A 12,916-nucleotide genomic window follows, 5' to 3' on the forward strand; every position below is an offset into this window, starting at 1 on the left:
TGGCAAAGTAATGTCGGCAAAGTACAATCCAAATAATAAACTAAAAAGTAACAAACTAAATATTTCAAAAACAGGTGAAAGAGAATTTTTCATAAAAAGGAACAACATTTTGTAAAGACATAAAAATCCCAGAAATGACATAACACATACATTCAATTCGTTTTCCTGTTGGCATTTGGAAGTGGAATATTTGTCTTTGATTTTAGGGTACAGAATGTGATTTTATATAAAATCACTTAAAAAGATATAACATTATATATATATAAAATCACTTAAAAGATACACACACACACACACACACACATCACTTAAAAAGCTCATTTTTGAGTCCTTTATAGAAATACTGACAGGAAACAAGAAAGTTTTCAAATTTCTGACTATTGTTCCAGCCATTGTGAGGATAAAAAAAAGGTCATGGGAGGAAAGAAGAAAATATGGATGCATTTGTTTGTATAATTTACTTGAAAGAGGCAATATGTTTAAAATATGGAACTCAGGGTGGTCATTTATGTAGCAGTAAAGTTTCTATTAGATAAATGAGGAAGTTATTTAAGAATGATGAAATGTATTTTTCAAATGGATAAAAGAACAAGTTTGGGAAGCACTGTTAAAGTGAAACTAGATTACATAATTGTTGAAGTGTTTGTGTTTAATACAGAGGTGATATGTCAAGTTAGATACTGTGGTTAAGTTCTCATCCTGCTGTTTCTCGACTCCATGATCTTGGACAATGCACATAACCTTTCTAACATTCAATTTTGTCTGCTGTAAAATGGGGCTTAGTGATATTCATCTTGCAGAACTGCAGTGAATTTTAAATATCACAATACATCTGAAAGATTTTTATAAAGCTAAAAATGTTAATTATTGTACTACAATTATTAAATACAGCAGCAGCAGTATACTTTCAAAATCTAGAATAAAGCTGAAAAGGAGGGATATGGCTTGAAGAAAAGATCAGAAGCCTATTTTACCACACCATGCTGAGAAGTCATGAATATACAATCACAGGTCATTTTCCCCTTGTTGGCTTAAAATTCAAACTAGAACTAGTTTGAGGTATTATATTCTCAAAAAACTACCAATTCCTGAATTGGGAAACAAAAAACAAGTCTATCTCTCAGGAAGAGAAAATATTTACTGGTCATATAAATAAAAGTCATCCCTCTCTCCTCAAATAAAGCAAAATAAACCAAGAGTTTTACTGTTAATCTGTCTATCAAAGAAGCTGGGTCCTAAGTATTTTCCAAAATTACCCACACAGAATATTGTCATGGGACAGGTAAGATTTGCTTCAATCAGGAAACATTGATATTTTAGGATGCAAAGGAAACTCTTCTTTCATAGCACTACTTAAAATAACTGGTCTCTGTGATAAACTGTAAACTCTAAGATAGCATGCTGCTGCCAAGTTGCTTCAGTCGTGTCTGACTCTGTGCGACCCCATGGACTGCAACCTACCAGGCTTCTCCGTCCATGGGATTCTCCAGGCAAGAACACTGGAGTGGGTTGCCATTTCCTTCTCCACTAAGATAGTATACCTAACACATATTAACATATATTCAATTCTAGTGCCTGGCATAGAGCAGATCTCACAGTACTACAGATTTTTGCAATGTTGGCTATTTTCTAAGAAAATAACAAAACATGTTAAGACTATTCAATTGAGGTCGTGGGTTAGTATGGGAGAAATATCCCAGATGAGAGTTCTGCAGTATAGATATTATATCTCTTGGATCCATCTCAAAAAAGTCCAACCAACTTGCAAAATTTGGGGAAAAGACCATTTGATATATAAAGTTCCTAGTTGAAGGTTTACGTTTCCTAAACACAAATCTATTTTGACCTACTATGGATGGAAATATTTTAAAAGTCAGTATCATACTTTTATTATAGTTTTGTTTCTCAATCCTGGCTTCCTATTGAAAGTGCAACTGTTTAGAATGTGCCTCAACCTCTGAATCAGTTTCTATAAAATGGGGATCAGATAATATGATTTCATAGGTGATTGTGATAGCCGCGACAAAGTAAAAACTCTTATCTTAGAGATGATAAATTCCTTAAGGGAAGGGAATGGTGTCTTAAATGACTTAATTTATGGAGTAAATTTTATTTTATTTATTTTTTATTTTTTTTAAGGGAATGGCATGATAGATTTTTTTTTTGTTCTTCAATTTTATTTTATTTTTAAACTTTACATAATTGTATTAGTTTTGCCAAATATCAAAATGAATCCGCCACAGGTATACATGTGTTCCCCATCCTGAACCCTCCTTCCTCCTCCCTCCCCATTCCATCCCTCTGGGTCGTCCCAGTGCACCAGCCCCAAGCATCCAGTATCATGCATCGAACCTGGACTGGCAACTCGTTTCATACATGATATTTTACATGTTTCAATGCCATTCTCCTAAATCTTCCCACCCTCTCCCTCTCCCACAGAGTCCATAAGACTGTTCTATACATCAGTGTCTCTTTTGCTGTCTCGTACACAGGGTTATTGTTACCATCTTTCTAAATTCCATATATATGCATTAGTATACTGTATTGGTGTTTTTCTTTCTGGCTTACTTCACTCTGTATAATAGGCTCCAGTTTCATCCACCTCATTAGAACTGATTCAAATGTATTCTTTTTAATGGCTGAGTAATACTCCATTGTGTATATGTACCACAGCTTTCTTATCCCTCGTCCTATCACATGCACATGTCTCTTTAAGGCTTAAAACTACCTGAACTACCTATTTCCTCTCCCTTAACAAATCACAGCTGCTTTATCAGTGACTCAATGTCATTTAAAGTTGTTACAGTTTTCAATTGTTCTATGGTTGTCAATGGACTCAATGGTTCATTGAGTCCAGTGCAGGAAGGCCTTGTATGAAAGGATCTCTTCCAGTGTAAGTTTGGGCACATTCTTTATATTATAAGAAAGGAGTCCCTCCCTAGCCAACTATACTGTTGCATTTTGGAATTCTGATATCATTTTCCTAATAAGAATGTTCTCCATAGGAGGTAGTGTGCTGGATAAATAGAATCCTCAAAAATACCTGATGAAGTAAGTTACCTTAACGATCTGATACAAGGGCCTGTATTATTAGTAAATATTTTTTTAAAAAATTTCCTTACCCAAGACTCAAACAGAACACACTTTTTGTGCTTAAGTATCACTTACACATGCTCCAGACTTCATCTTCAGAGATTTCAATTTAGGAGATTGGGGGTTGGGCCCCCAAGAATTCACAATTTAAAGTATTCTTGGTAATTCTGATAAAGACAACCTGTGAGTGATATTTTAGGGAATACTCCACTACCAAAATATCTGGCAGAAAATAACACAGTGTTTCTGGCTTTCTGATTTATAAGCAACAAAATTACATAGATATAAGCCTTCCTCTATTAAAAGATCAAGAGGCTGTCATTAAGTTGGTAATACTTACCAGAAAGACCAGTTCTCTTAGCAAGTTTGAAAATATTAAGTCAGAATACCACAAAATGTCCTAAATTTAACATTATTCATGGACTATATATTTTATATTTCTTTGTATAAAGAGTTTCTTTGTCCTGGTCTAGCTAAATACAGTTCGTTTATAGTCATTTTTAAAGAACAAGTACCTATTCAAAAAGTTATTTTGATTTTTTTTTTTACTAAATTTTACCCAATATAAAAAAAAAATCAATAAAATACAAAATAAGGAATGATTTAAAAATTCCAGGCTAATTTAAGAAATTTTAAATAGAACAGTGTTCTAATATTAGCACTGGTAGAATATTAAATATATTATGATTTATTTTATTAGGTGAAAAATGGTGAAAAAGCCAAAATAATTTCTTTAAAAATGTTATTATTTCTTTATTTACTTATAAATTTTGACTGGAGTGTAGTTGCTTTGCAGCTTCCCTGGTGGCTCAGACGGAAAGAATCTGCCTGCTGATGCAGGAGACATGGGTTCGATCTCTGGGTTGGCAAGATCCCCTGGAGAAGGAAATGGCAAACAATTCCAGTATTCTTGACTGGGAAATCCCATGCACAGAGGGACCCAGTGGGCTACAATCTATAGGGTCACAAAGAGTTGGACACGACTTAGTGACTAAACAACAACAATAGTTGCTTTAAAATACTGTAACATTAGTTTCTGCTGAATAACAAAGTGAGTCAGCCATATGTATACATATGTCCCCTCTGTTTTGGATTTCCTTCCCATTTAGGTAACCACAGAGTGCTGAGTAGAATTCCCTGTGCTACATTAAAAAAAACAAAAACAAAAACAACAACAAACTAAATAAACAAATTCTTTAAAATATTTTAGGTCCTCAGTCTTTAAAAAGTACTACAAATAAACTGTATTTAGACCCAAAGAAACTCTTTATACAAAGAAATCCAAAATATATAACCTATGAATAATTTAAAGGTAGCACATTCTGTGGTGTCCTGACTTTTAATATTTTCAAAGCTTGCTAAGAGAACTGATCTTTCTTGTAATACTACAAATTTAATGACAATCCCTTCATTCGGCAGGAAAGAAAACTGTGTCCAGGTTGCTCATAAAGGCTGCTGCTGCTGCTGCTAAGTCGCTTCAGTCGTGTCCGACTCTGTGCAACCCCATAGACGGCAGCCCACCAGGCTCCCTCGTCCCTGGGATTCTCCAGGCAAGAACACTGGAGTGGGTTGCCATTTCCTTCTCCAATGCATGAAAGTGAAAAGTGAAAGTGAAGTCGCTCAGTCGTGTCCGACTCCTAGCGACCCCATGGACTGCAGCCTACCAGGCTTCTCCATACATGGGATTTGCCAGGCAAGAGTACTGGAGTGGGTTGCCATTGCCTTTGGCTCATAAAGGGAGTGCCTGGAAACTTAGTCTTTTCCCCCCAAGTCTTTTTTTTTTTTTTTCAAGTTCCCTGATAGCTCAGTTGGTAAAGAATCTGCCTGCAATGCAGGAGACTGCGGTTCAATTCCTGGGTTGGGAAGATCCCCTGGAGAAGGGAAAAGCTACCCACTCGAATATTCTGGCCTGGAGAATTCAATGGACTGTATTGTCCCTGGGATCGAAAAGAGTTGGACCTGACTGAGCACTTTCACTTCACTTCACTTTCTCTTACTAGTCAGCAATAAGTTCTGAAAATCCCCGGGGAAGAGGACTTACATGGAGGTGTGAAACATGACATCAGAAGAAGAGTTCAGGAATGCTCCTGGATTATGGTTAAAACAATAAATAATCATTCTTTGGCATTAACAATACTGTGATAGCAAAGTTCTTTGAACATTTTACTGTCTGTGTCAGGTTCTGTTTGAAATGCTATACATGTGTTAATGTGTTCAGTCTTTACTATAAACCTATGAAGGACTATAATTAATCCCTGTTCATAGATGAGAAAATAGAGCCTTGTTCAATGTCACAAAATTCAAACCCAGTCTGGCTTTGTATCTATAATGACTCAAAATCCTGGAATACAACAAATGAAGGGACAGAGGCAGCTAGAAAAACTATTTTCCCCATCTCAAAACCAGCATTTTTCTCAAAATCTCAAAAGCCAAATCCCAAATTTAAGACCCACCATTCTATTTAAAAAATAGACCTCTTGAGGCAGCAGTATACTAAGGCCCTATCAAAAAGAAAGTGTGCCCACTAAAAAATTTTTAAAGCAGCTATTACCACTTCTTAGAGTTTACCTGAACCTCAGGAGTCAGCAAATCCAATTTTCAACCCACTGCAGGAATCTGTCTTTAGCACATCACTGCCTGATGGCCATCTATCCTTTTGTTGAGAGCTTACTATCCTAAGGAGGCTGCCCAATTTATTGTTGCATAGGTCTGGTTATTATGAAATTTTTCTTATATTAAGTAAAAAATCTATGTCCTCATAACATCTACCATCTACAAGAATAAGAGATCTATTTGGTGTCTCTGTAGTCTTTTTCTCCAGGCCTGAACAATTCTGCTTCCTTGAATAGGTTGTAAATGTATGGCTTTTAACCTTCCCTTGTCCCTCACCTTTCCTCACTTACACTCCTGCTTCCCTGTATAACACTGGCTGTTGCAATTACCTTTGCCTTTTAATAAGTCTTCCCCCTACCTTCCCCTCAGTTCTGATACTGTAGTTCAACTTACATTATTCAGCTCAAAGCTTTTACTCAAGGCAAAAACAGAGGGTGGATGCATTCTATTCTTCCTTCTGGAGTTAAGGGTGACAGGGAGTATGTATTCTTGATAACTGAGTATGAAACCCTAAATGCATTTTCTCATCAAAATTTGGGACAAGTGACTTGAAGCAGTTCTACTGGATGAATGCTTTACTTATATTTAGTTAAAATAAAATTTAATTAATGCTGGCCTGGAAACTTTATATTTTAACTGAAAAATGTATTCTTACTCTAAATAAACTTACAAAGAAATAATTAGAAGATAGCTAATTGATAAGTAGAAATCTGCTTGTATATTTGAAAAAGATTAGAAGATTCTTTGATATAAACATGTGAAGACAGTGTCAGAGAAGGGCATCATTTTGGAAGTGAAAAAGCCCTTGCATTAGAGAAATAATAAATAAAACAGGCAAGATTTAAAGACAAAAGATACTTTAAAGTGAGAAGGGTTTTCCTTATTAAGTTATCACAGAAAACATACCAAATCAATCAGAATTTACCCTAGGATTTAGGCCTTGTTCAAACATGAAAAGAGTCTGTCCCAACTTTGTGAAGAAATTATATGATTCCAATGTTCCACTGTTGAAAGAACTTTAAAAAAAAAAATGCTCCAAATTTATTTCCATATTACCCCAAACTTAAAAATAAAATATATGTTAGAACTTTGCTTTTCATTTTGTACCTTTGAGTAAAACTTAAAATAACAGCAAAATGCTACCCACAGTAGGCTCTAATTGTGACTACAATTCTAATTTCTAGTTAAATATCATAATAAGTTTTTATTTAAAAATTTTTTTCAGAAAAACTCTGTTCAGTTCAGTTCAGTTGCTCAGTTCTGTCCGACTCTTGGTGACGCCGTGGACTGTAGCATGCCAGGCTTCCTTGTCTATCACCAAGTCCTGCAGCCTACTCAAACTCTGTCCATTGAGTCAGTGATGCCATCCAACCATCTCATCCTCTGTCGTCCCCTTCTCCCACCCTCAATCTTTCCTAGCATCAGGCTCTTTTCAAATGAGTTAGTTCTTTGCATCAGGTGGCCAAAGTATTGGAATTTCAGCTTCAGCATCAGTCCTTCCAATGAATATTCAGGACTGATTTCCTCTAGGATGGATGGGATCTCCTTGCTGTCCAAGGGACTCTCAAGAGTCTTCTCTAACACCACAGTTCAAAAGCATCAATTCTTTGGTGCTCAGCTTTCTTTATAGTCCAACTCTCACATCCACATGTGACTACTACCACACATCTAGATTTGACTAGACGGACCTTTGTTGGCAAAGTAATGTCTCTGCTTTTTAATATGCTGTCTAGGTTGGTCATAACTTTCCTTCCAAGGAGCAAGCATTTTTTAGTATCATGGCTGCAGTCACCATCTGTAGTGATTTTGGAGCCCCCAAAACTAAAGTCTGTCACTGTTTCCATTGTTTCCCCATCTATTTGCCATGAAGTGATGGGACCAGAGGCCATGATCTTAGTTTTTTGAATGTTGAGTTTTAAGCCAACTTTTTCACTCTCCTCTTTCACTCTCACCATGAGGCTCTTTAAGTTCTTCTTCGCTTTCTGCCGCAAGTGTCGTGTTGTCTGCATATCTGAGGTTATTGATATTTCTCCCAGCAATCTTGATTCCAGCTTGTGCTTTATCCAGCCCAGCATTTTGCATGATGTACTCTGCATACAAGTTAAATAAGCAGGGTGACCATATACAGCCCTGACATACTCCTTTCCCGATTTGGAACCAGTCTGTTGTTCCATGTCCAGTTCTAACTATTGCTTCTTGACCTCTATTTTAACTCTATTATATGAACAGAAAAACTCTACTATATGGCTACAAAAATTATATCAGAAGTGGTAATGGTATTGTATTTTAAAAGATTAATTTGTCCTCATTAGAGAAGTTTATAATTGAATTCTTCAACACCTACCTGCTAAACTACCAAATGTAAGTTTCCTGCGGCCCACTTTCTCAACAAGCCAGACACCCACAAGTGTGAAAATGAAATTTGTGAAGGCTGTAACGGAAGCCAGCCATATTGCAAGTCTATCATCTTCGACACCAGACATCTGCAGAATGGTTGCACTGTAGTACCTGTGAGGCAAGAATAAAACAGTTGTTGCTATTAGTCATTCAAAGAAACACAGTTATTCATATAGAAAAGTATCTGACTAAATCGTATCTGGAAGAACTGAATAATATCAAGTTAACATGGAAATCATGCAAACCATTTAAAGGATCCCAATACAGTGACTATGTCCAGATGAAATTTATAACTTTGTATCATTAAGAAGAGATACTCAAGCAAGTGAATGGAGGGATAAAACCTTTAAAAGTTACATGCACTCCACACCTAGGGACAGTGACAGCTGTAGTTTCACTAAAACTATCAAGGAGAAGCTCCAAATACATGGAATCAATCAGAAGTTACTGTACACTGTAAACGTATGTACTTAAAAGAGCAAAGAGAACTGCTACATATCTTAATCTTAAAGAAAGTAAAAATCTAGTACTAGAATTTCTTGAAAGACACAAGAAGAAAAAATATATCAAGTTATCTGGCATCCAGTAAGTGGTAAAGAATCTGCCTGCAAGGCAGGAGACAGGAGACATGCAGGCTTTATCCCTGGGTTGGGAAGAGCCCCTGAAGAAGGAAATGGCAACCCACTCCAGTATTCTTGCCTGGGAAATCCCATGGACAGAGGAGCCTAGCAGGCTGCAGTCCATGGGTTTGCAAAGAGTGAGACATGATTGAGCACATGGGCTGATTGGTATACTAAGGAGATGAGAAACTTACATGATATATACAAAAAGAATGTCTTTGTGGTTCCTAAAAAGGGATGCTCTTTGGTAAGTCTCTAGCAAAATCTGCAGATTAGGTCCTATAGACTCATTTTGTTCTAAATGAATACACTGAAGAAACAGAAAGAAAGTGAAGTTGCTCAGTGATGTCTGACTCTTTGCAACCCCATGGACTGTAGCTTACCAGGCTGCTCTGTCCTTGGAATTTTCCAGGCAAGAGGACTGGACTGGATTGCCATTTCCTTGTCCAGGGGATCTTCCCGACACAAGGATCAAACCCAGGTCTTCTGCACTGCAGGCAGACACTTTACCATCTGAGCCAACAAGGAAGCCCATTCACTTAGACTGGCTCTAAAAATTATAATGCCAACTTGTTGATGCACAATGGGAGATATATCTGGTATGTTTAAGATGATAGATTTCTCACAGGACATTTCTTTTTTGGCGAAAATATCAGTAGCTATATCAGATTACTTTGAATTGGCCCTTAAAACAAAAGAAGCAAAAATATTCCTGGCAAATAATCTACGAAATGTGACAGAATTCAAATTCTGAAGATACGTTCTGAAATACACCTTTTACTGGCTTTCAAGCCATTCCAAAACAAGTTAGCTTTACCCAAATCCAACAGTGCGCATCTAAGCAATGTATTCAATAAACTGAAATATTTCCATAGTTATAGTCTAAAGTTTCTGGATGGTAGTCAATGTTTTCATGTGCTGTGCTATGCTTAGTCGCTCGATTGTGTCTGACTCTTTGCAACCTTATGGACTTTAGGCTGGATGAATCACAAGCTGGAATCAAGATAGCTGGGAAAAATAGCAACAACCTGAGACATGCACATGATATCACTCTAATGGCAGAAAGTGAAGAGGAACTAAAGAGCCTCTTGATGAAAGTGAAAGAGGTGAGTCAAAGAGCTAGTTTGAAACTCAAAATTCAAAAAATGAAGACTATGGCATCTGGTCCCTAAATAGAAGGGAAAAATTGGAAGCACTGACAGACTTTCTTTTCCTGGGCTCCAAAAATCACTGTAGATGGTGAATGAACCAAGAAATCAAAAGACAATTTGCTCCTTGGAAGGAAAGCTATGACAAACCTAGACAGAGTATTAAAAAGCAGATATCACTTTACCAACAAAGGTTCATATAGTCAAAGGTATGGTTTTTCCAGTAGTCATGTATGGATGTGAGAGTTGGACTATAAAGGAGGTTGAGCACTGAAGAACTGATGCTTTCAAATAGTGGTGATAGTGAAGACTCTTGAGAGTCCTGTGGACTGCAAGGAGATCAAAGCAATCGATCCTGAATATTCATTGGAAGGACTGTTGCTAAAGCTGAAGCTCCAATCCTTTGGTCACCTGATGTGAAGAGCTGACTCTTGGAAAAGATCTTGATGCTAGGAACAATTGAAGGCTAAAAGGAGAAGCAGGTGGCATAGGATGAGCTGGTTAGACAGTATCATCGACTCAATGGACTTGGATTTGAGCAAACTCTGGGAGACAGTGGAGGACAGGGGAGCCTGACAAGCTGCACTCCATGGGATCACCAAGAATGGGACATGGCTTAATGACTGAACATCAAGAAGAAACAATATATTTACAATTGTTATATGTCCTTTTTGGATCCATCCTTTGGTCGTTATGCATTATCCCTTCTTATCACTTAGAATAGTCTGTATTTTAAAGTCTATTTTGTCTGATATGAGTAGCACCATTCCAGCTTTCTTTTGGCTTCCATTTGCATGGAATACTTTTTTACACTCCCCTAAAGCCTCTGGATGAAAGTGAAAGTGGAGAGTGAAAAAGTTGGCTTAAAGCTCAACATTCAGACAATGAAGATCATGGCATCCGGTCCCATCACTTCATGGGAAATAGATGGGGAAACAGTGGAAACAGTGTCAGACTTTATTTTTTGGGGCTCCAAAATCACTGCAGATGGTGACTGCAGCCATGAAATTAAAAGACGCTTACTCCTTAGAAGGAAAGTTATGACCAACCTAGACAGCATATTCAAAAGCAGAGACATTACTTTGCAAACAAAGGTCCATCTAGTCAAGGCTATGGTTTTTCCTGTGGTCATGTATGGATGTGAGAATTGGACTGTGAAGAAGGCTGAGAGCCGAAGAATTGATGCTTTTGAACTGTGGTGTTGGAGAAGACTCTTGAGAGTCCCTTGGACTGCAAGGAGATCCAACCAGTCCATTTTGAAGGAGATCAGCTCTGGGTGTTCTTTGGAAGGAATGATGCTGAAGCTGAAACTCCAGTACTTTGGCCACCTCATGCGAAGAGTTGACTCATTGGAAAAGACTGTGACGCTGAGAGGGATTGGGGCAGGAGGAGAAGGGGACGACAGAGGATGAGATGGCTGGATGGCATCACCGACTCGATGGACGTGAGTCTGAGTGAACTCCGGGAGTTGGTGATGGACAGGGAGGCCTGGCATGCTGTGATTCATGGGGTCGCAAAGAGTTGGACACAACTGAGCGGCTGAACTGAACTGAACTTTCAGTCTTTATGTGTCCCTAGATCTGAAGTGGTTCTCTTATAGACAGTGTATATATGGGTCTTGATTTTGTATTCATTCAGCCAATCTATGTTTTTTGTTGGTGCATTTAATCCATATACATTTAAGGTAATTATTGATATGTATACTCATGGGATGTGAGGGACATGAAGATCAGCTGATTCGAGTATCTGTGGGGGTCCTTGAACCAATCTCCTGTGGATAACTGGGAGAGGGACAACTGTATTTCATTGTTTTCATTTTTGACACAATAAAATCATGAAATTGCATGCATTAAATTAATGGCTAGAAATAGGAGTTGTATCAAACAAAGTAAGTTAGTGAGTATCAGTATTTTATTTAAAATACAAAATGTGTCCTAGGTGTGTTAAATGATTTTTTCTGTTACTTAAACCTGGCCTGGGTATCAGAAACCATCATTTTTAAAGACATCTCTGTATGGCTGATTCATGTTGATGTTTGGTAGAAACCAACACAATACTGTAAAGCAATTATCTTCAAATAAACACATTAAAAAAAAAAGACATCTCTGTGGTGTTCTGGCCAGATCAGATAACATACTGTTCAGCTAGTATTTACATATTTAAGACATACTAATAATATATGTGAGTTACTGAATTCTCACAGATGTATTATTAGATCCAGTTGCTGCCCTAAAGAAGCTGCCATAAAAGAATGACATGGAAAGAAATAATTTTGATATTGCAAGGTATATAAATCACAATGTGGCATTAAAGGATGGACCAAATAATTTCCCTTTATAAAGTTCCTTGATTTTCCAGAAAATTTAATGTTTGAGTTAAGTTTTGAAGAATTCACAGGGGTTTGCCAGCACATACAATGATCTAGAAGGACATTGGTGGTAAAGGAAATGACATGTAGGAAGGAAAAATGTACAAAATACTATGCTGGATTCATACACCAAAAGTACGTTACCGTGGCTGAGGAAAGAGAAGTATGACAGAAGGCTTCAATAGAACCTTTTGTTATAGAGGGGCCTTGAGAGCCACGCTCTGTGTTTGGCCTTTATTCTGTAGGGAATGGAGAACCATGACACAGACTGTGAGGAGAAACAACTAACAATTGTTTGTTTTGTGAAAAGATCACTCTAACTACAGTTAAGTGTACAGACTAGACGTGGACCTGAACAAGGGCAAATTGTTTGAAGTATTTTTCAGGTCCTTTCATTAGATATAGTACCCTGTAGACTTTCTATATTAATGTGAAACACTGAGAGCAAAGGCTGAAATTCTGTGATGGTCTTTTATCTTCCTGTCAGCAAGCCTTGCAACTTTAACCCACACTAAATCTTTCTTTGGATGGACTGTCTTGAGTTTTCATCCTCATTTTTCATTCTCAAACACTGGTAGATGTATTAGATTTTATTGCTGCCATAAAAAATTACTACAATCACACTGGCTTAAATCAACATAAATTTATGGCCTAACAGGTTTATAGGTCAGAAATCT

The 12,916-nt window shown here is 37.2% G+C and overlaps 1 protein-coding gene across 4 annotated transcripts in view; it reads right to left on the bottom strand.

Moving 5' to 3' along the window:
- SLC2A13 (solute carrier family 2 member 13) overlaps window positions 1-12,916 on the bottom strand; it is a 531,951-nt gene that overhangs the window by 168,566 nt on the left and 350,469 nt on the right. For all 4 annotated transcript variants that reach the window (XM_025283988.2, XM_025283989.2, XM_025283990.2 and 1 more), the window contains one exon: window positions 8,051-8,214. In XM_025283988.2, coding sequence (XP_025139773.1) covers window positions 8,051-8,214 — 164 coding nt within the window. The remainder of the gene's footprint in view (window positions 1-8,050; window positions 8,215-12,916) is intronic.

This window comes from Bubalus bubalis, chromosome 4 (assembly GCF_019923935.1).
Source record: "Bubalus bubalis isolate 160015118507 breed Murrah chromosome 4, NDDB_SH_1, whole genome shotgun sequence".
NCBI lineage: Eukaryota > Metazoa > Chordata > Mammalia > Artiodactyla > Bovidae > Bubalus > Bubalus bubalis.